General features: G+C 41.0%; 1 protein-coding gene across 1 annotated transcript in view; it reads left to right on the forward strand.

Moving 5' to 3' along the window:
- Positions 1 to 3,053: 3,053 nt before the first annotated feature.
- Cad89D (cadherin 89D) overlaps positions 3,054 to 23,879 on the forward strand; it is a 35,422-nt gene continuing 14,596 nt past the window's right edge. The window contains exons 1-7 of the mRNA XM_073964264.1: positions 3,054 to 3,129; positions 3,461 to 4,227; positions 4,298 to 4,551; positions 10,809 to 11,445; positions 11,501 to 11,824; positions 11,884 to 12,047; positions 20,253 to 23,411. Of these exons, the coding sequence (XP_073820365.1) occupies positions 3,075 to 3,129; positions 3,461 to 4,227; positions 4,298 to 4,551; positions 10,809 to 11,445; positions 11,501 to 11,824; positions 11,884 to 12,047; positions 20,253 to 23,411 (5,360 nt within the window). The 5' untranslated portion in view covers positions 3,054 to 3,074. The remainder of the gene's footprint in view (positions 3,130 to 3,460; positions 4,228 to 4,297; positions 4,552 to 10,808; positions 11,446 to 11,500; positions 11,825 to 11,883; positions 12,048 to 20,252; positions 23,412 to 23,879) is intronic.

A 23,879-nucleotide genomic window follows, 5' to 3' on the forward strand; every position in this document is an offset into this window, starting at 1 on the left:
AAACTCAAAAATTATTTTACGCCAAACAATTAAGAAAATTAAAAAAAGGATGCTTCGTTGGGCTATCATCTGTCAATATACACAATGCTTCTTCTTATTAAGGTAAAGGTATCAATAGTTGACAACCTGGTGACAAAGTGTTGACTTCGTCACCATATTAGTAGACAAAGTGGCGACATGTCAACACATGACCCCACACTTCCTACAGGGATCTTCCAAATGCTAGCTGGGTTCAGTGTAATAATACCTATATATATAAATAACATACGTATGTACCAAATTATAGCCTCTTACCTCAACTAGTTTAGGAGTTATTAATTTTTGCTCGCTAGATTTGGATTTCGCCCACAGTGTGATCAACCGATTTGGTCCAAAAATTGGTCTTCGTAATATTTTGTTCAAACGTTCCGATAACAGCCACCAAAAGTTAAAAATATTTCACTAAAATGGTACTCACCATTATCTTGAGCGCAGCAACCGATTTGGCCAAAACTTCGAAAGTTCTAATATTTTGTCAAAATTTACTTTAACTTCGAAAATGGTCCATATCGGTGTTCTCCTTAGAGTACCTCCCCACAAAAATTCGACATTTATCCATCAACTTTCAAAATGGACTATGTCGATCCATTGCTTCAGGTACCTTCTCCGCAACAATTCGTCAAAAGGCCAAAAATCTGAAAATCCTCTAATACATAATTATTGGGGAAAAGGATTTTTGTTGCGTAGCCGGTAATCAATTCGATAAAATGTTGAACAACTTTTTAAAATTTGTTGAAAGTATTTTTTTGCGATAAACAGTAGGTCCCATATCATTTAGCTTAAATATGAATCGGGGTGAACTCATTGATATGAGAGAAGTCTCCCTTGTCCCGTATGGGATGTTGTGGAACAATGTTTTGTTTTTTGTGAAAGTATTTTTTTTTGTATTTTTATGGCCTCAAAAATGGATTTTTCTCGCTCAAATAAAGGCTCCTGTAAATTGGTTCAAATAAATTGATCATAAAATCGATCGCAGTGCTTCAAACGACGTCACAGACGACGAATCTAAGATCTATGCTTAGGAGCCTGAAACAAAGATGAAATCGGCCATTTGGGTATTCGAAAGCGAGCCAAATCAAACGAAAGTTGTTCATGTAAGAAGCACTTCGAAGCAAAAGGTTGTTTGTTTCTTCAGAAAAACTGTCCGTGGGGCAAAAAACGGCTTGAGAAATATAGGACCGTTAATTCTGAGTGGTACACTATAATTTGTTTGCTTGAAGTCTCCTGAGAAGTTCGAAAAACGAACAAGAGAAGACAAATCATTCTGCATCATGACAATGTGGGCTCTCACACATCACTTCAAACCAGCGCCTGTTTGACCGGACAAAACGTGAAATTGATGGGTCATCCGACGTACAGCTTTGACTTGGGATCCAATGACTTTATTTGATTCCAGCATATCAAGAACACCCAGCGTGGTCAACGATTTTCGTAGCCAGAGGATGCTGTAAAAGCGTTAAACACCATGTTTTGGAGGTGTCTCAATCGGAGTGGGAAAAGGTATTCAACAATTGGTTTGAGCACATGGAAAAGAGTATAAATCATGATGGAGACTACTTAAGAAAACAATAAAACTATTTTTGATGGTAAATATTCGCGTTTTCATTGTTAGTCCAGATAGTTATCGTTCAGCCCTCGTATGTATGTAATATGAAGAGGATACACAATCGGCCACATGTGAAACATCCTTCAAAAGCTGGCAAATTAAGGCTTGAAATAAATTTTCTGAATGGCAACACCAAATGTCTTGAAATTTATGCCAAATATTCACTCTATAGGGTTTTTATTGATGGTGGTTCATCGCGACAGACAAGCAGCATCATTGCAATTACGTACATTAACTTGTATTCTCTTTTGGGACTGTTGCTCATTAGTATAACGAAGTCTTCATCTTGAAGGGAATACCCATATAGTACAGCATCTCGTGAACAACTTCATGAAAATATTATTGCGAACGGTCTTAAAATAGACAATGTCTGCCTACCAGTGGTCCTAGAACCTTCACTACTGAGGGGGGAAGGTATAACTAGCTTTCAGTCTTTCCATTTAATTCAAAAAGGTCCTCTATGACTAAACATTTATATATATGCATCACCACAAACAAATACAAATTTCTCGATTTTATTCATCCTTAATCTAAATTTATTGAATAAATTATTATAGAGTTACTATTCGGTCTGACTAATTTCTTACTTTTCTCCCGATGTTATTATAACTTTTGTCAAAATGTTCCTCAATTTATTATTTGACATATACTATTTCAACCGATATTTGTCGTTAAGACTTACCGATTTTAACAATCGGTATGGTAGAAATACTGAATAATAACATTATCGTTATTACAACAGAATGTTCGGTAAATAAAAAATTTACAGAATTGCACAACTGGCATTATATCTCTTTAGGAGAAATTTCTACCCGAGAAAAACGTATGCACAGTGGTAGTAGTGTAGGATATCACATAGTCGGCCTCGTACCGATTATATAGTATTAAATATATATATTTTTTTATGTATCTTTTATATAATCTTTGAATTTATAATATCTAATAGTGAAAATTCAAATAAAATAAAGTTTAGACGGACGTAAAAGCTGTCTATATTCACAATAGTACATTGGGTTAATATATCGTCACCTGAAATGCCCAAACACGTAACCCTCAACGTAACCCTTTGAGGGTTACGTCTTTGGGCATTTCAGGTGACGATATGTAAGTGTTATGTCCAAACAACAAAATTTTATTCAAACAGTGATTTTATTTCAATTCTAAGATTCTACAACATTTGTTCTGTTCAATTAGTATTGGTGTTGTTTTCTTTTTTGTGGCAGTAATTGTATTGTTGCAATTTTCCATTTACAATGGCACAGCTTTTTTTCTTGTTATGAGAAAATTATACTTTATCGCTGCATGCTAAGACCGTGTCATTTCCATCTGCAGTCTGTTTTTATTTTTCATTTCGTGTCTTTGTTGGCCTGAACTTCCTTCCCCCTCATCAAAACGTTACTTGTTTTCGGAAGAATAAGGTTTTGGTTGAATGCAAGCAGGCGTTGTGGCAGAAAATTGCATTGCTGGTGATAATTTTCAGTTAAGTAGGTGAAATCTTTGTGGGCAGTTGAAAAATTTAAACCATGGTATTTGAATCAACTTGGCGAAAGGGAATTTAATGACAAGTTGTCACTTTCATTTTTAAAGGTTTTATGATATATTGTGTGTATGTATGTAACGGGTGGATAGATACCTTATGAACGTTAAAATTGTTTTGTATACTGCAAGATTTCAGTATCATTGTCTTGAATTAAGTTAAATTCTGAACTTCTCATGTAAAACCGGTCGCAACATGCAGTTTTTGATCATATTCGAACTACGTTCCTTCGTATATGTTTTAATATCTCGTTATTTTTTTCTTCATCTCTCTTACAGCTCATCAAGGTTGTGCCTTTCACGATGGAACGTCAACAGAAAGTGAGGGTGTGCGCTTTATACGTCTGCGGGAAGATGCTGCAATTGGCAAAGAAATTCTCACCATTAAAGCCTATCCACGTTCCAAAATCGCATTACAATCTCCGGAGAATACTGGAGATCATAAATATTTTGCCATACATGAATATAATTTGACATCGGTAGTAGTGACCCTAACAAGGTCACTGGAAGATCTTGTGGATCGTGATGTGCCAAAAAATCTATTAAAATTTCGTATTGTTTGTGCTGCCAAAAATGAGAAGCTTGAAGAAGGAAGTTATTTATCCGTAACAGTTTATATTGAAGATGTCAATGATAATAAACCGGAATTTTTAAATACTCCCTATATTGTGGATATCAAAGAGAATACACCACCGGGTACAATTGTGTTCGAAGGCATACAGGCCTTTGATAGAGATAAGCCAAATACACCTAATTCCGAAGTACATTTTAGTATGTCCACAGTGCCAGAACAGCTGTCGGCAGATGGTAGTCCTTATTTTTCACTCAAATCACCACATCGTCCGCTGTTGATATTGAAAAAGGAGTTGGATTTTGATAATGGTATACGTCTGTTTAGTTTGCCGCTGTTTGCCTGGGATCGTGGTACACCCGCCAATCAAGTGAATACCACTATTACAATTAATGTCAAAGATGTTGATGATCTGCCACCGAAATTTACCGAAGGTGTTTATCGTTCGAAAATCGATGAGTTCTATCCAATGACGGTGAGTGGAGAAGTTAAACTTAGAACTCAAGACAAGAATATGTGATCATCTTTTAATTTTCTTCTTTTAGGGTGTGCCCATCAGAATACCTTTGTATTTCAATCCACCCATTATGGCCTTTGATCAGGATTCTCTCAACGCTTCTTTGGTCTACGACATCATATCGGGAAATGAGCGAAAATTGTTTCGTGTCAATCCCAACAACGGCATTGTTTATTTACAAAAGGAAATCGATTTGGAGGAGGAAAGTCTACCGGGTAACACATTTGTGCTGCAAATCGAGGCCCGCCAAAAGGACAATCCACTGAGGAAAGCATTGGCTAGGTAAGTTTTTTCAACTTTGACTAATAATTAAAAGTATATGGCGATTAAATAGCGATGATGTTGATTGTACATCTGGAAATTCCAAGTCTGTTTGTAGATGTTGATTCAATATAGCAAAATCTCAAGCGATTTTGGGTTCTGAGGACAAACTTATGTAATGGTCCTTGATATAACATTGGATGCTGTTTTAACAGTACATGATATGTTCGCAAGTTCGTTCACCGCCAGGTCGCATCCGTGGTATACTGATTATAGTTGTTTGTAAGTTCATTATTTTGCTTAATCTGGCTCTGGGTATATCTCCAGTTATAGGAGTATGGCCGCTTTGACGGGATGTAACAATAGATCTACTAGAGTTAGTTGAGTAATTTTGGGAGGACAGTTGAAAAGGTGCAATGTGTCGTACACGGTGTCATCGATCCTTGCCCTATAGGAATTTTGACGCCTGTACCCTTTCTAGCGTATTTCAGCCAAAACAACTCTGACGCTCCTCAGTTGTGATAGATGGAGGTTGTTCTCCGAGGACCGCATTCACACAATTATTGTTTATGGCATCTGCGACTGCATCCGTATGAATGTTATCCAAACATGCCTGATATGTTTGTTGATCTAGGAGTTCTCTCTTGTAGGTTAGGTTAGGTTAGGTTAGGGGATGTGCAGCCACTAATTGTGACTGCGTCACTCGGAGACCTTCCGGTCCATTGTGATCATCCAGCAGAAAAGAGCTGCAGGAAAAGAGGAGGTGGAAAAAGGGAGGATAGGGGAAAAAATAAAAAGAGAATGTTGTTAGCGCAGTGAAAGAACGAATAGATTACAAGAATGTTTAAGAGTGGAGTGATATTTTTAGAGTATGAGAAAAGATTTATTTTTAATGGTAGGCAGAATAGTTGAATTTATTTACGCGTTCAGGTTGCGCTGTCCCAGCTGTCAGATTTTTGATGATGTTGTAGATCACAGCAGGTTCCACAGTTGAGTAGAAAGTTAGACACGGTGGGAAGTGAGCACCTACTAACCTATGCCGTCTATCAGCCATTGCTGGACAACGACACAAGATGTGTTCGATCGTCTCTAACTCCTCCTCGTCCTCACAGAGTCTGCAGTAGTCAGTAACATCCTTATCCCATTTGTTGGTATGGGACCTGATGTAGCAGTGTCCAGTAATGACTCCCGTCGTTACTCTAACTTCAGCTTTACTCAGGTTCAGCAGAGAGTTCGTTCTTTTGACTGACAGAGACGGCCATATGGATCTTGCCACAATGCACCTAGGTTCATTATGCCACAATTCACTGGCTCTTTCGTCAGAGAACCTTTTAATATTTTGAAAGAAATGACAAATGGGTGGTTTGATAGAGTCAGCGATAGCTAGGTCTGTGGACTGCGATCCTCGCCTAGCAAATTCGTCTGCTCTTTCATTACCCAGATAGTCGCGGTGTCCTGGTACCCAGCATAGCCGGAAGCCGTTAGTTAGCGTTCCCAAGGCTGATCTACACTTAAGGACGACATCGGATTTGATGTTGCAGGATTTGATGGCTTTAAGAGCCGCTTGGCTATCCACAAAGATAGTCACCGGTTCAAAGATTTCTGCATCCAAACTTTTTATCAATTCCGCTGCCTTCCAAATCGCGAAGATTTCAGCCTGGAAGACACTACAGTTGCTGTCTAGCCAGTAGGTGTACTCAAGAGATAGTAGATAGTAGACGCCAGCCCCGGTACCTTCCTCCATTTTGGAACCGTCTGTATAGAAATCCAGACCGTCCAGAGGGGGGTTACTGCGGTTCCAGTCATCTCTACTAGGTATAACGACGTCTATATCGTCAAATCTCAGGACTGGTGATATATAGTCGCTCAGTTTTCCGCGGTGGTTCACATTTATGCCTGATTCATTCAGGATACAACCATGCCCATAGGCACAACTGCACGAGAGATCCTGTTCATGCAGCCGTAGGGCACTGCGAGTTGCCTGACACTTAATGCTGAGACTCAGCGGTTTTAAGTTCAGCATTGCGTTCAGAGCAGCCTGTGGCTCCAGTTATGAGGATCGAGGCTGCTCTTTGTACCTTGTCGAGCCTAGCGGATGTCGATTTCTGGCACAGTGAGTGCCACCAAACAAGAGAACCATAGGATAAAATGGGTCTAACCACGGTGTTATACAACCAGTGTATAATCGATGGGCTTAGGCCCCAACTTTTCCCAATGGAATTCTTACATGAATAAAGTGCAGTCAATCCTTTCTTCGCCCTTTCCTCAGCATTCCTGTTCCATCGCAATTGACAGTCCAGGATAGTGCCGAGGTACTTTGCCTCGGGCGAGAGCTGAAGCTGCACTCCATCCAGTGTTGGTGGTACAAATACGCCGAGCTTACGCTTTCTCGTGAACATTACCAGTTCTGTCTTGGTTGGATTTACTCCAAGGCCATTGGCCTTAGCCCAGCGCGACAGCGTCGATAATGCTCTTTGCATAAGCTCCGAAATGGTTGACGGAAACTTACCGGAAATCAGTAGTACAACGTCGTCCGCATAGGCGACAACTTTTATACCTTGATTGTCCAGGTCCGTCAAAATATTGTTTATAACAAGTAGCCACAGTAGCGGTGGCTTTCTAGCATATTATTTATCCAGCAAGTTAGAGGTTCAGGTGTGTTAACTTTCTTAAGTGAGAGTTTTATGGACTCAAGTTCTACGTTGTTAAAGGCTCCTTCTATGTCCAGAAAGGCAGCCAAGGTAAAGTTTGAGTTTTCCATATTCCTCTCAATGAAGCCAACCACCTCATGCAAGGCAGACTCCACAGATTTGCATTTAATATAGGCGTGTTGTGAGCTGCTTTTAGAGGCGGTGTCTACATGGCTCCTTATCTCCAGATCGATCAGTCTCTCGAGAGTCTTAAGGAGAAAGGATGATAAACTAATGGGTCTGTAGTCCTTTGGTGCAGAGTGACTAGGTTTTTCCGCTTTGGGAATGTAAGTAACTTTTACCTCTTTCCACAGACACGGTACATATGAGAGAGTCAAACACGCCCTATAGATCTCCTACAGGATTTGATATAAAAGCGGCGCTGCAAATTGAAGCATCGCCGGCGTTATACCATCCGGTCCATGTGACTTATATGGCTTGAAAGTGTTGACAGCCCATTTAATCTTATTTCTGTTAACCACCTTATCAATGAGATCTCTCTTGTAACGTTGGACCTCTCTTTTTAGATCATGAAAATCCCTCCTGTCATGCCTGTGTGTGGGGTCCTATCCACCATGTGGTGATTAGGATGCCTCTCACGGTAACACAAGAGCAAGTACTGCAACGAAATCATGCTGGAAGAATCTTTGCCTCCTCATGTATGTATATGGTCGAATGAAGACATAAGGAGGCACCGTTTTATAATTCTCAAGGAAGATTTCTAAAAATTTTGAATATCTTTCCATCGCGCTGCACCTATATTCGGGGACCAAACTGGCGCTGCATAGCTTATCGCAGATCGACCTATCGCGTTATATGTGGTCAACAAGGTTTCTTTATATGCACTCCAAGTGCTCCCGGCTAGGCAATTGAGGACCATGTTGCAACATTTCAGCTTGTCGCAGATAGCTGTGGAATGCGCGGACGACGTCCATGTAGTGAACAGAGTGGACATAAATTTAGTGGCGGATATTTTCATGACTTCAGGGAAGGTACCCGAAGCCAAGATCATACAATTGTCCGCATACGTTATGATCTCAATGCCGTCTGGAGGGGACGGAATGCAGGAGTTAAAGAGTCTAAAGAGTTCCGGAGATATCACCCCACCTTTGGGGAACAACCCGTTTAACTCTACGGAGCTTGGACTTCTTGTTCCTGAATTCTACGTACGAGTGGCGTCCACATATTTAATTGACTATCCAACGTTTCAAAGTTGGCCGGTGGGTTGTCTGCTCCTCAAACAGCGTGGAGTGCTTTACAGTATCAAAGGCTTTTGGTAAGTCAAGCGCCACCATCTCTGCTCGTTCACACGGCTTGCTTTGGTTGATTATTCGACTAATATTTGTTGAGATGGCGCGCAGAGCTGTTGTTGTGCTGCTTACGGAATCCATGCTGATGATCGGCAACTGGATATCTGTTTCAGACGCTGGGGAGGATTAAATCTTCAAGGGTCCTTGCTACGGGCGACAAATGCGAAATCGGCCTGTACGATTCACCTTTGCTGGTTTCAGAGGCGGGACCACCCTGCCCATTTTCTAGACATCGGGAACGATGTGGGTGGCTAGCGATAGGTTGAGAACTTTTGTGAGATACTCCATTCCCGGTACATCCAGCTGTTTCAGCATTACCATGTAGATTCCCTCAGGGCCCAAAGCTTTGGATGTTGACCTTCGCAATTTCATCAATTGTAAATTGTGTTGGGTCCTCCTTGGCAGGAAGAACTCTTCCCTTCGCCTTGCCACTTCATGGGTGCTCTACAAATTTTCAATTAGAATAATTTGCGCACCTCTTCGGAACAATCAGCGTAATGTCCCCAAACGACGGCGGTCTTGTCTTCCTTCTTCCCAGAGTTCGGAAATAACTTAACCATAATTTGCACACCTCAATCAGCGTAATGTCCGCAAACGTCCCCAAACGACTGCGGTTCCATCTTCCTTCTTCCCAGTGTTCGGGAATAACTTAACCGTTACCCATAATTCATCCCATCCGGCTCCAATGTTGCATCCCCTCAGATGTTCTGGAAATTTGTTCCGCATGTACCTACCTGTTAACTTCCAGTGTCAGCTCCCTGACTCTGGGGTCACTATGGTTGTCTCGATGAAGCTCATAACGCATGCCGCCTCTGCTGGGTCGCCGCCTCTCACTTGGAGCATTCAACGAGCGACTGGAGCAGTGATGATGTCTTGGAGCGTCCTCTAGGCCAATTAGTCTCCCATGATGAAAGTGCTGCGTTTAAAGGTAGTGAAGTTGACCGGTATGGTGATGGTTCTAAGTGAAACGACGTGTTGCGAGGTACCGTCATTTATCGGATCAGGTCAGGCCTGGCGAACAGTTCAACCCTCCGCAAATTGTGACTGGGAAAAAAGTAGAGCTATCAATCTGCGCAACCAGCGCTATACCCCTGTGGTCGTAACATATGATCAAATGGCGAGCAGTTTAACTTACGCTATTCATGGTAGGTGCGGCTTCATTGACTGTGCCAAACGTAGATCTCTCAATCTGCTTAGCCAGCGTTATACCCCTCTGGTCATCATGATTTGCCTTATAGCCCCCCAAGACCAGTTGGTTATAACCTTCCAAAGCGGGTCAATGTTGGGCCCATAACCTGTGCTATGTATATGTCGGTATTGACTGATGCAACAGGGAAACCTATACCTCACCACCACTTTCGATTCGATTCTTCCTCAGTACTTTGTAAACATAACAATGGCGTAAGCTGCAGATGTCCGCGACCATTACATTCTTCTGACTTTTGAAGTCTCCTATTTCCTCGGTCTTAATTTAAAGAATTAAAATGAATTTTCAGGGCTTGGAACAGCACCGATCGGTTTTAAGTGCTGCATGTGTAGTTGCTGTTGGGGTACAGCGGGGAGTCGCGTATTATGAAGACGACGACTGTATGGGGAATATGTTCGCGCATAATGCAGCTACATAGTCCCTCACTTGGACTAATCCAGTCAACCCCCGAGATGCACAGACTCCTGGCATCTATTGCATCTCACCGAAGCTTGAGTGTGGTGGATGCGGATGTAACCAAACGAATATATTCATAATTGTCCTGGTGTTTCTCCGTACCGGCACGGTCCAAAAGAATCCAGGAAAGACATCCCGGGGAATGCAGCGCCCAAAAAGGAACACGATAGGAACACAACTACATACGCAATGAGGTGGCAGCCGCTGGTCGGATTACAGATGTTGTTCCGGGCCTATTTGGTGTTAAAGAACTAGTGGTCTCGGATTCGAATCCCGGCGGAGAAGAATAAAGTTCATTGTAGCAAAGGAAGAGTGATTCAAAAAACAACCTGGCACCATAATCAATACCGTAGGAGAGGCCACACATGAATGTAAGAAAATTTTCTAAAAATGGAAACCCTAAGATTCACGGACCCCCACTACACAAAAAGTACACTGAGGCTTGGCAACGATTGATTACAGGCCCATAACCCAGGACAGGCTACATCAAATCAATCATCTATTTACGCTACTTTTATTTTCTCATCCCAAGTGATCATTGCTCCGCAAACTTTTTTACAGTGCTTGCTGAGGCGCTCTTAATTGACGTTCTATATTTTCATTCCTCCTTTTCAGAATCGAAGTGGAAATTTTGGATCTAAATGATAATATGCCAGAATTTGAGGCGGACTTTTACAACATCTCTATTGTGGAAAATCTACCCACCGGTTTCAGTGTACTCCAAGTGAATGCTGTCGATCGCGATCAAGGTGAAAATGCTGAATTCCTGTACAATCTCAAGGAAAAGCCCGATGCCAAGGGCGCATTTTGCATTGATTCTCGCACCGGCTGGATAACGGTGCGTGATGATCGTCTGCTGGATCGTGAAAAAAGAAAATCTATTCACTTAGAAGTTGAGGCTTTAGAGCGAATGCCCTCCTATATGGATGACATAAATTCCAAGAAGCCACCACCGAATTCTGTAAAAGTTGAAATAACACTGCTCGATCAAAATGATAATACACCAAAATTTGAACATGGTAATCTGTATGAATTTAAGGTACCCATAACAGCCCCGGTGGGATATGTCGTGGGTCAGGTGCTGGCACGAGATCCAGATGAGGGTCCGAATGGTATGATACTTTACGATATGCAAAGACCCAAGAAAAGTGGTTATATACCATTTCGACTGGATAGTAAAAATGGTACAATTTATGTGTCGGGGCCATTGAGAAGGGGGAGAATTGCGGTATTTGTGGAAGCCAGTGATCAGGTGAGTTAAACCCAGAATAATTGAACTCAATAATTATAAAAATGGTTTCTTTCAGCCCTCAAATCCCTCGGAACGTAGATTCTCGTTGGCCGTCATAACAATTGAGGTGTTTGCCACTTTGGATGATCAGTCGATAGAGTTCATTGGTGCTCCCTATGAATTTTGGGTTGGCTCAAGTGCCCCCTTGGGTACCTCTGTGGGCCAGGTACGCACCACATTACTTTACGATGGTGATGATGATATTATGTATGATCTACTACACACCTATTCCGAGGGTGTACCATTTGCCATTGAAGAACGTTCGGGCATAATTACAGTTATACGTGAATTACAAGAATTTAAACGAAAAGTTTACCATTTTGAAGCTGTGGCTAATTATGTGAGTTTTTATTAAACGCTTTTGTTGTGGCGTATTTTATCAAATTTTCTTTCCCATAGCTATTTGCAAATGCAACACAACCCTTGATTATGGCTCGTAGCAAGGAACCGTTGACAACTGTACCAGCTCCTGATTTGACGGATGAAGGTGTTCTTATAACTAATGTTACGATACATGTTATCAGCAAGCCGGACAATCAGGTGCCTTTGCGACCGGTAATTGAGTAAGTATTCTGTATATTTTATGTTTCAATCTAATGGTGGATTTACTTTCATATTTTTGTAAGATTTAGGGTTTAAATTTCTCAATTCGGATCCATTAAAGCAAAACTTTTTCTGACTCGCCATAGTCTAAAACTGGACAGTGTATCTCTAAGCCATTAAAGTCTGACAGGGTCCTTTTGAGGACATTTTTTTTAATATTATAATTTTCTTCACAGGCAAGTCCATGCTTCCTGACCGAAAACTTTAAAAAATCTTGCCCACAATTGCCTGGAACCTCTATGAATAAGGGAGCGACATGATAGACACTCAATCTTCTTCATCTTATGGATTTTTGCGATAAAAGTGGCTGGATCAGTCAGATAATATCCGACCATATTTATTGGAGAAGGACTTTAGTGATTTAAGAGCCGTTTGGCTATCAACAAACACAATTAACTGTACAATATAATTGAACTGTTTTTAAAATTACAAGAAATCCCGCACAGATTATGAAAGAGGACCGAAAAAAAGAAGACACGTGTATCGGCGTTTTGAAAGTTTACGTCGGGAAGTAACCTAAATAGGCGTGGCAAGTTCCGTCCATTTCTACAGGTTTTGAAATATTCGACATCAGATTCCTTGGAATCCTTGCATTTTAGTCTTTAAGAGTCTTTGCATTAAGAGTCTTTTGCAATATTACTGATAGCAATGCGGGGTATCTTTTTATGAAAAAAATTAACCCCCATGCGAGTCACTAAAGGGGTATTGTTGGTACCTTTTTTCAAAAACGTTTAGAAACTCCTTTAAAATGTGATCGTATCAGATCGAAATATTCCACAAAATTATTTGTCATAAAATTTGACTATAGGCCCCGAATACACCAAAACTCTAAATCGTTCCTAAGCGCCAGGAATCTGCCAAAAAATCACGTTTTAGGGTTAATGTTGTACTTTATCTGAGTTTATTATTTTTTGTCCAACAAAACGTCATTCTAGATAGAAGACGTCAAAGACAAAACTAATCTCCATCACATTTCAATATAAGTCGCCAAATAAATGAAATATGTATTTGCAATATATATCAAGAAAATATACACATCAAATTTGCCAACAAAACACCCAAATATTTTTTGAATAAATTTCTTTTGTTCTTTTTTCGAGTAACATGAAATTTAGTTTTAGACAAAAGGTGTTAGAAGAAGAAATATTCTATACAAAATTTCACTGTAAGTCCCAGAACAAACTAGATATCTAAGTAAAATAATTTGTTAAGAAAATGGCGTGACAAAATTAGATATTAAACTTTTAGACTCTCAATTAAAATTTATTCCATTCGGAGTCAACATCTCAAATATCTAAAATACCTCACTTTTTTGGGGTTGTATCAAAAGAAGAAATGTTCCAAATCAAATTTAATTATGAGTCTCTGAACAAATGAAATTTGTAGCTATAATATTTAACATCTCCAGAAGCTTTCGCTTTTCATATATGATTTAGGACCATATTCTACCGTTTTTATTCACATTTTCGTTATCTGCGGTCACAAAATATATTTGATTGATATTTTAAATTCTTTCAGAAGATTGTTTTTGAAATATCTATGGTGAATATATATAGGGAAAATATTGATATCCCAGACCGGACTTTGAAAAATTACGTATGTTAGTACTATAAACTAAAATAACGTCATCAGGATAAGCCATAGGTTCCTGATATTGTATGTGAAAATGCGGGGATAGCCTAAGGCTATTGTCCAGTGAATATATATCTGACATACGGGTCCTAACATCCATAGTTTTGGCATGGTCCTAAATACTATAACGATGGCAGCTACTCCTGCTCGGATTTTAGTGTGCGTCCATGCCCAATGCTGGCATGAAGGACACCATGCCAGAATCGAGATTTAATATTATTTAATTAATATTTAAAGTCGCCTGCGGTGTGCTTCTTAAGGCTCCAGTAATGAGCACTGATGATGAGATCTTTCCACATTGTATGTACATTGGCTAATTATCCAAGATGTTCAACCTTGCTGCGGGAGTGGTCGTTATGTGGTAGATTTAGATCAAGGGTATTCTGTCTTTGCAAGCAAGGCTAATAAAGGTACTCCGATAATGGTTCAAAAGTCTTACAAACTTCGCCATATCAACTAAAATGACTGACTAGAAATAAAGTAAACTGTCATAGATCACCGTACATACCCATCGTATAAACGACGTGACATTTTCCTTATGTTGGACCATCTCCCCATCCTCATTGCCATCAACAGACAAACCATGGGAAGGACAATTGGTACAATATCAGAGAATTCACCAACCAATGCTTCAGAGGAATTCTGAATCCCACTGATGTTCAGGTAGTAGAGAGGAATTTCCGAGACCTCATCCCTGCTGCCGGTCGCCACCAATGCACTCTGGGAAAAATTATGATCAGACTTCTATCAGGTTTTTTGGCGTGGTTGGGATAGATCCGAACATATACAGCATTTATTTTAGTCGACTATTTTGCATCGATCCTAGGAGGAACTTAGGAACAAGATGTTGCAGATGTTATCGGAGGCGAAAAATTATCCAAAGCGCTTGAACTTGATAAGCCAGGTGTCGACTATTTGAGCAGAGTCCTCAATTTATCTTCAGTCAACCTAATAGTTCCCGAAACCAGAAAATTTCGTAAGGAGGTCCCACATCTAAAGCAAGGTAAAGATGTCAGCAAAGATAAATCATACAAGCCAATTTCCATATTGTGAATAATAGCGAAGATTTGTGACTCTTTCCCAGTATCGGAGCGTGATATCCAGTTTCGAATTATCAGCACGGGATCAGCATTGTACATACTGCAACAGCACTGCACGCTGTTTCTACATATATTAACCGAGGTCTCAACCACAACAGGTCGTGTCACAGAGCAGTAATTGTATCATTTGGCCTGACTAAAGCTACTGACGTCAGGTAAAGATGCCAGCAAAGATGAATCATACAGATCGGTTTCGTTTTCGCACAGACCTTTGTGGTATCCAGTTTCCTATCATCATCATGGGTTACGTAAGCAGCACAGCACGACAACAGCACTTAACACCATCTCCACACATTAAAATTTTTAAAATCTAGTTCGTTTTAACGACCCATTTCTATATAGTGGAATGGATACCGGTCGTTTGTCGTTTGTATGAACGAACTGCGTACGAGTTATTTCATCTCTTTGTTTTTATGAAATAACTGCTGCGCAAACTAACTTTGGTATGGTCCTCACATATTTGTCAAGGACTCAACCCTAGCAAGCCGTGCGATAGAGCAGTGATTGTGGCGCTCGACTTATAAAATGCCTTCGATATTGTCAATCACTCCACGCTGTTTGAGGACATTAAGCAGACTATTTTCCGCTCAAGTTTCAAATGTTGGATAATCAATTATATGTGTGGATTCCAGTCGTACGTGAAATTCAGGAATAAGAAGTTGAAGTTGAGTGAAACAGGGAGTTCTCCAAGGTGCGGTGATATCTCCAGAACTGTTTAACCTCTACTCCTTCTGCATTCCATTCGCTCTAATTGACATTGAGATCTTTACGTATGCGGATAATTGTAAAATCTTGTCATCAGGTACCTTCCTTGATGTCATTTGTAAAATGCTGAACACGTATTTCCGCGAATATAAGTGCAATGCAGTGGAAAAATATTTACACCTATCAGAATGGCGCCTTGACAACTGCAAAAGGGGATCCTCAGTAGTCCATCTACATGAGAAGACAAAGATTATTCCAGCACAGCAACATAATGGCGTTTTTTCGTTGCAGTACTTTCTCGGGTGTTACCGAGAGAGCCATCCTACTTACCATATGGTGGATAGGACAACCACCCACCCCCTCCCGCTCTGGCATTTCAATGTTCAACGTTACAGAACAGAAACCCTAGATCAACAAGCCTATCAAAACATTCAAACGGATGCAGTAGTAGATGCCATAAACAACTATAGTGTGAATGCGGAGAACATCCCCATCAATCGCGGCTGTGAAACGTCAGCTGCTACTGCAAACCAGAGTAGTTTTGGCTCAACTACGTTCTAGATTGTGCAGTCGTCTAAGTTCCTATAGGGCAAGCATGAATGACATTCGCCCAGTATGCGGTGCAGACCCTAACGAAACATTGCACATTTTCAACTGCCCTGCCAAACCTACTCAACTAACTCCAGTAGCTTTGTTGCTACAACAAATGGAAACAGTTACATTCCTTGAACTTCAGATATACCCAGAGCCAAACTAAGCAGAAAAACGAAGTTACAAATCATATACTGTTACAAAAACAAGCAACAGTTTGAAAAAGGATCGTTATATAACCTGATCATGCTATCTGTTACCAGGTTATCGTGTTCATCTTTATGGGGGTACTATAGCGGAGCCTGGAAGCAGTTTAATATTTCAGTTTGACGGTTGATAGAATTTTCGTACTTCATTCTGACATTAATACGTCACGATTCTTTGACGTCGTTTGCAACGCGTTGCTACTGATTGCAAGCAGTTCTACATACCGCACTCTTCTCTTCGGTAGCACCTCGACACCCCTGTTCATACAATGATTTCTTTGGTGGGGACCTCTGGAATCCAAGTATGGATTTTGCGGCCCTTGGTGCAAAACTTGGGCACGGGAAATAAAATTTCCTTTTAAATTGTAAATTTTTTTCCAAGTAAACAAGGGAATTTGCGGAACTTCAAGGCCCATTTCTCGGAAGTGTGGATTTACCTCCGAAGAACTTCATATTTTTAGAATTAGGACGAGAAGATCTACCTGTGGTAAAAATTTCAGATTTTTCCGCCAAGTGTTAGAATAATTAATTTCTTCCGTGGATATTATATTTCCTGTTTGTTGGGCCGAATAAAAATTGGCTAGAATAATTTTAATGTCTGCCTTGTCTTCGGTAGGAGATTTTGAAAAATTTAGCTTTTATCTACTCTTTTATTCACCGGACTGAAACTGAAGACCAGATTTTTTAACATCGGACAAATTAAAAAGTTAACAGTTAAATTCATGTTTTATATCATGACATATACTTACTTACTTAGCTGGCCCATTACAGAACATTTATTCCATAGACCGAACTAAGGAAAGATCCCCAATTCTCTCTGTTTAGTGCTTCGCTTTCTGAAATACCGCGCCTTGTCATCTCTTCATCCACTTGTTTGGGTCATCTATTCTGTCGCCTGCCAATTCTGCGTGCACCGCCATGTGGCTCGTATTTATACGCTTTTTTTAGCGGGTTCATCATCGCTCATTCTTATTATATGACCTAGCCAACGCAATCGCTGCATCACGATACTTTTAACTATATTGATGTCGTTGCATAGTAGATACAGCTCGTGGTTCATACGACGTCGATATTCACTGTCAGATTGGTCTCTAGGTCTTTCGAAGGATTTTTCTTTCAAACACACCAAGCACTGCCTTATCTGCTTGCGCAAGTACCCAGGCTTCGGAACCATACAGCAGCACGGGTAGTATCAGTGTTTTCCAAAGCGATATTTTTGTTTGACGGCATTGTGGCATTGTTTTTGAAGTGCTTACTTAAACCAAGTAGCATCTGTTGGCCAATACATTTCTTCTTTTTATTTCACAACTAATGTCGTTTGTTGTGTTTACGGCGGTGTCGAGGTATACGAAGTCTTTTACTACCTCAAAATTATAGGAACCAACTTCAACGGTTGGTCCGATCTCAACGAACGCATTGCGCGTCGACCATCAACTTGGTCTTCTCGCCGTTTACCGCCAGACCGCAGATTCTTCTTCGACCTTCATAAAGGTATCAGTTACTTCTTTTACTGATCGGCCAATGATGTCTATATCATCAGCATAAGCAAGTAACATGTGACTATTGGTGTAAATTGTGCCATTTCTTTTGACGTTTACATCTCGTATTACCTTTTCCAGCAGGATGTGGAAAAAATCACATGAAATGCTGTCTCCTTGCCTGAAACCTCTTTTGGTACAAAACTCTTCGGAGAGGTTCTTTCCTATTTTAACTGAAGATGTAGTGTCAGTTAGAGTCATTTTACAAAGCCGAATGAGCTTTGCGGGGATAAGAAATTAAGACATGGCTTAGAATACCTTTGAACGTAGCTGGCTGTCGAAGGCTGTTTTATAATCGATAAAAAGGTGGTAGGTGTCGATCTGCATCTCTTGGGTCTTCTCCAGGAATTGCCGCAGGGTAAATATCTGGTCAATGGTGGACTTGCCAGGGCTAAATCCGCATTGGTATGGTCCAAATATGTCGTTGACCATGGGCTTTAGTCGTCCCATACACTATTTTGTAGGCGATAGGGAGAAGACTAAATTTGGAGCATAAAGTCTTATCTCCTTTCTTATGGACGGGACACAGGATGCTCAGGTTCCAATCGTCGGATACGCGTTCTTCCTGCAAGATGAAGCTAACTAGCTGATGCATACACCTTATCAGCGTGTCGACTCCGTTTTTAAACAGCTCGGCTGGTAGGCCATCAGCTCCTGCTGCCTTATTATTCTTCAGCCGGTTTATTGTTGTCTTTACCTCATCTTTGCCAGGTGGTATACATTCAATACCATCTTCTGGGATTGGATCTGTGGTATCTTCGTCGACTTCGCTACTATTTGGCACCAACAGTTTGGAATAATGCTCTTTCCATATCCTTAGCACAATATCTGTATCAGTTACCGGATTACCTTCCTGCTCTCTACAGGAGGATGTGCCAGTTCCACAGCCATCAGTTTGATGTTTCACTCTTTGGTAGAATTTTCGGACTTCATTCTGTCTCCTGAACATCTCGATTTGTTCACACTCCCGCTTTTCCATCTCTCTCTTTTTCCTGCGGAAAAGACGTTTGTCCTCTCTCCTTTTCTCCCGATATCTCTCTCGTGCGTTACGCGTTGCTACTGATTGTAAAGTAGCCCTATATGCCGCATTTTTCTCTTCGGTAGCAGCACGACACTCCTGGTTCTTGGTGGAGGTATCTGGTATCCAAGTACTGATTTTGCGGCTGTTTGCATGGAGTGGGCAATGTTTTGCTATTGTCCTGATATGTTATTGGGCCGAGGAGAGCTTTGATTAAGCAGTTGGGCCAGTTGAGTGGAATATGTTGTGGCTATCAGTTGTGATTGCAGCTTACCGATGTTCAACTTCCGTGTTGTGTTTGTTCGCAATTTGTTTGCTACGTTTAATCTGGTATGTACCTTTGCTGCAACAAGGTAGTGGTCCGAGTCTATGTTTGCACCTCGGAAAGATCGTACATCCAACACGCTTGATGCATGTCTTCCATCTATCACAACGTGATCAATTTTATTTCTTGTTCTTTGATCTGGCGACAGCCAGGTGCCCTTATGAATATCGAGATGCTTAAATCTGGTACTGCTAACTACCATGTTTCTTGCAGCTGCAAAGTCTATCAGCCTCATACCATTGTCAGATGTTTTACTGTGGAGACTGAATTTCCCGACTGTTGGGCCAAAGATATTTTCCTTTCCATTTTGTGCATTAAATTCGCTTAGTATAATTTTAATGTCATGGGCAGGGCAACGGTCATAAGTTTCTTCTAAGCGCTCGTAAAATATATCTTTGGTCTGTTCGTCCTTGTCTTCAGTGGGAGCATGAGCGCAAAGCTGATGTTGAAGAATTTTGCTTTTAATCGAATTGCAGCGAGTCTTTCATTCACTGGGGTGAAGCTGGAGACCAGATGTTTTAACCTCTGACCAACTACAAATCCGCAACCAAACTCATGCTTTGTGTTATGGCAGCTATAATAGAGTGCGTCACCTTTAGGTGTTGTTGTGACGTCTTTCCCAATCCATCGTATTTCTTCTATGGCAGTAATGTCGGCCTTGTACTTTTCAAGTACATCTGCCTATGCGTAAACTGCACCTTCTCTATAAAGATTGCGAACAGGTGCAGATTCGCAGATCATGGTCCTTAAAACGTTTGCGGGGTTCGTCAACTTTAGAGGGGTTTGTTTTTCTTTTCTTTCGTTTTTTCATAGTAGGCTGTTTTTTCTAGGGGAGGGTTACTAACCCGACGCCCAAACCCAAGTTTTTAACGGTCTTATGGGTGAACGCGCGGCACATGTCTGGTTTCCTAGGGCTTTGCCACGTTCAACGTTAAACCCTTGGTAACTTGTATGCCATACATCTCCCCCTACTATACTGTCTAATAAAATGTATTTTCAATTTTGTTCTACTATTAAATATTCATATCTTCCTCCTTGTTCTACTTGCAGGGAAATCAACATGAACATCATTAAATTCCACATCGAAGAGAATATTGTTGGTGGCATTATTGGACAGTTGCTGTATAAGAATGGCATTAACATTGTCAACAATGATCTGGAGTCGTATAGAAGTTTACAATCTGCAGCGACAACAGCACCACCACCCGAAACCAATATTACCTTGAATTCACGTTTTCGCAGCAAAAATCCTCGTCGCCAGACGCGGAAACGTTTACCAAGACGATTGGCCCAGGAAAATAATATCAAGCTACGCTACATCATAGCCAATCAACAGGAGGTTATTAATAAAATTTCCATAACTGAAGATGGTACTTTGCTAACAGTGACCGGGTTGGATCGTGAGCAGAAAGATAAATACGATTTAACGGTTATTGTGGAATATACAACAGGATTGGTAAGCGGTGCCGGTATATATCAGGTGGAGGTTAAAGTTGATGATGTCAATGATAATGCACCGGAATTTAATGATCTCACCTATATGGGTTTGATCAAGGAGAATAGTGCCAAAGGCTTAGATGTGGCCCTGAATAGACCCATTATTATCAAAGATAAAGATTTGGGTAAAAATGCTGAATTCAAGGTTGTATTGCAGGGTGACTATAGCGATTTGTTTGATGTCACCTGGGTGGAGCAGGAAAACGCTTCGGTACTGACAAGTCTGCCACGACGCCCTGAGCTGTTTAATATTTATAATTTGTCTGATCAATGGAATGATGATTTGAAATTTCTAGAAATGCAGGCAGATTTGAAGCCATTCAATATGCGAATGAATAATCAACCCTTCTTTAAGATTTCCTATTCGGGATCAAGACCCTTGGATCGTGAAAAAGATCAAATATATAATTTGAAAATATTGGCAATTGATACGGGCGGCTTGACTTCATATGCCAATTTGAATATCTTGATTGCTGATGTGAATGATAATGCACCGATATTTGAAAGAATTTCGGTGTTCAAGGATTCTCGGGTGGAGATAAGAGAATATACCACCGATATGGAAATCTATTTTGTGGAATCGTCGATGAATTTAATGTCCAATATGATGGCATCGTTAACAAGTAATATTGTGGTGCCGCCTTACTTTCTGCCAGGTTCACCACGGCTCAGTACTGCAGAGGGAAATTTCAATGATACCCAAAGCCCATTGAGACCTCGGTCAAGGGCCCGAAGTCGGGGCAGGCCAAGGATAGCTCGTGCCATGGGTGGCTTAAGTAAATGCCCACTGTTTGCTATCTACGAGGACACCCCATTGCTTAAGAAAATCCTACAAGTTACCGCTTCGGATGAGGATTATGGGCGTAATGCCCAGGTGCACTATGAAATTTTTTCGGAGACCATTGATAAGCTTTATGGAGCAGGAGTTGCCACCCAATTGCCCAGCAAATTAAATCAACATCGTTTCTTTGCCATTGACAAGTTGACGGGAGAGATCATGATTAACTACCCCTTGGTGGCCAATGTGGAGATTTTACTCAACATCACCGCCAGTGATATTGACAACCTTAAAGACTCAACTTGCCTGCGTTTTACCATCATTGACGTGAATAATCATGCTCCCGTTTTCAAGAAGACTTGGTATAGTTTTGACACAGCCGAGGGTGAATACAAAGACTCCGTGTTGGGTCAAGTTTTAGCCGTGGATTTGGATTTTGGGGAGAATTCAAATGTTTCCTATGCCTTAAGTGATTCGGAGCTGCCATTTAGAATAAAACCTTTATCGGGGGTAATAAAAATCTCAGGATCCCTGGACAGAGAGCTAAGAGACAAATATACCTTCCATGTAATTGCCTATGATAATGCGGAACCCCTGTATCGTCTTTCATCTTCGGTGGAGGTGGAAGTAAATATCCTGGATGTAAATGACAACAAGCCGGAATTTATAGGCTACGATGATTTGGTCAAGGCGGATTTATATATCCACGATATACCAGATAGGACACTGAAAGTCCCACTCTACAAAGCCTTTTTGGATCGTAATACCAAACCTGGCACCTTTGTCAAGCAAGTAAGTGCCCTGGACAAAGATTATCTGGGTAATGGCAATGGTTTGGTTCTTTTCTCTCTGCTGCATCATGACTCTCTACCCCTCTTCAACATTGACTCTCGGGAAGGTATAATCACCACAATTTCCGATTTTAAGGGGTACAACAACTATGGCCATTTAAATGTCACAGTAATTGCTTCCGATTTGGGCAGTCCTTCCCTTACCTCCACGGCAATTGTTCTCATAAATCTCCAAGGCCAGGTGATAATAGAAACCACCACCACTCCAAAGCCCGAGGACCCATTTCTCTCTGGAAACCTTTCAATTTTCCAACATCAATACTATGAAATACAAATCCAAGAAAACAATGAATCTCCCACCGAACTAATGAAACTAAATTTCACCAAAGGTTTCAATCCGGAAACCTTTAAATGGTCTCTGTGGGTGGAGGAGGGACAAAATCAGCAAGATGATGCATATCCCCCCTTTGAATTTGATCCCAAACTATCTACCCTCTACGCCTTGAAATCATTTGATCGTGAGCAGGTGGAACGTTATCAGATACGCCTTAAAGGTGAAAAGCCCAATCGTGAAGGACGTACCTATACCCGTCTGGCCTATCCTGTTGTCGACGAACGACTCGAAGGTTTGGAACAAAATGAATGCCGCATACTCATTAAAATCTTAGATGAGAATGATAATTCGCCAACATTTAAAACATCGGGACAACCCATTATAGCGGTTGTACCACGCTCCGCCTCGTTTGGTTATCCCATTACCCGTGTTGAAGCCACCGATCCTGATTATGGTCTCAATGCAGAAATTCGCTATCGACTACTTAATGATCATTCACGGTTATTTGCCATTGATGAAACAACGGGGAAAATTCGTCTGATTAGTACCATTGAATCGACTTCGGATAGAGTGTATGGTTTTGATGTTAAGGCAATGGATCGCGCAGGAGCCGATGATGGTCGCAGCAACATCATTAATGTTTTTGTCTATGTCATTGATGAAAAGAAGCAGGTGCGCATTGTGGTTGCAGGCAAGCCGGTAGATGTGGAAAAGAAAATCGATGCTTTGATGCTAGCCCTTAGCGATGCCATTGGCATGGAGGTGCGTGTACGGCTGTTGGAACCTCATATTGGCAGTGCGGAACCAGCGTAAGTAGTTATTTGATAAAACATATTTAAATTCCACGTTTTTTATATCCTCCGCCATAGTATGGAGGGTATTTTAAGTTTGTTTCACCGTTTCAAATAACCATTCTCGACCCAATGAAATACATTGATTCTTGATCAGGATAATATTCTGTGTCGATATCGACATGTCCACCTATCCCCCCGTTGTAATCATTCTAACGTCAACATTATTCGAACCGAATCGGTTGAGAGTTATCGTGTGCCCCAGGCACTACTTATGGTGCCGTAGGGCTTTTTACAGCTTTCGGCCACATTTCTCAGGAAGTATGGACTTGCCCCCGATAAAACTTGTACTGTCGTAATGGCAGCGAATACATGTGTTTGCAAAAAGAATCAAAGCGATTCGGGAGCAGGTCCTAAACTGAACATTTCTGAAATTTTGTGTGGAACCTCATCTATGTCTGGTAGAAATTTCAAGATGTGCAAGGT

Source organism: Musca autumnalis, unplaced genomic scaffold (assembly GCF_047663935.1).
Source record: "Musca autumnalis isolate F117 unplaced genomic scaffold, ASM4766393v1 scaffold_1, whole genome shotgun sequence".
NCBI classification, from domain to species: domain Eukaryota; kingdom Metazoa; phylum Arthropoda; class Insecta; order Diptera; family Muscidae; genus Musca; species Musca autumnalis.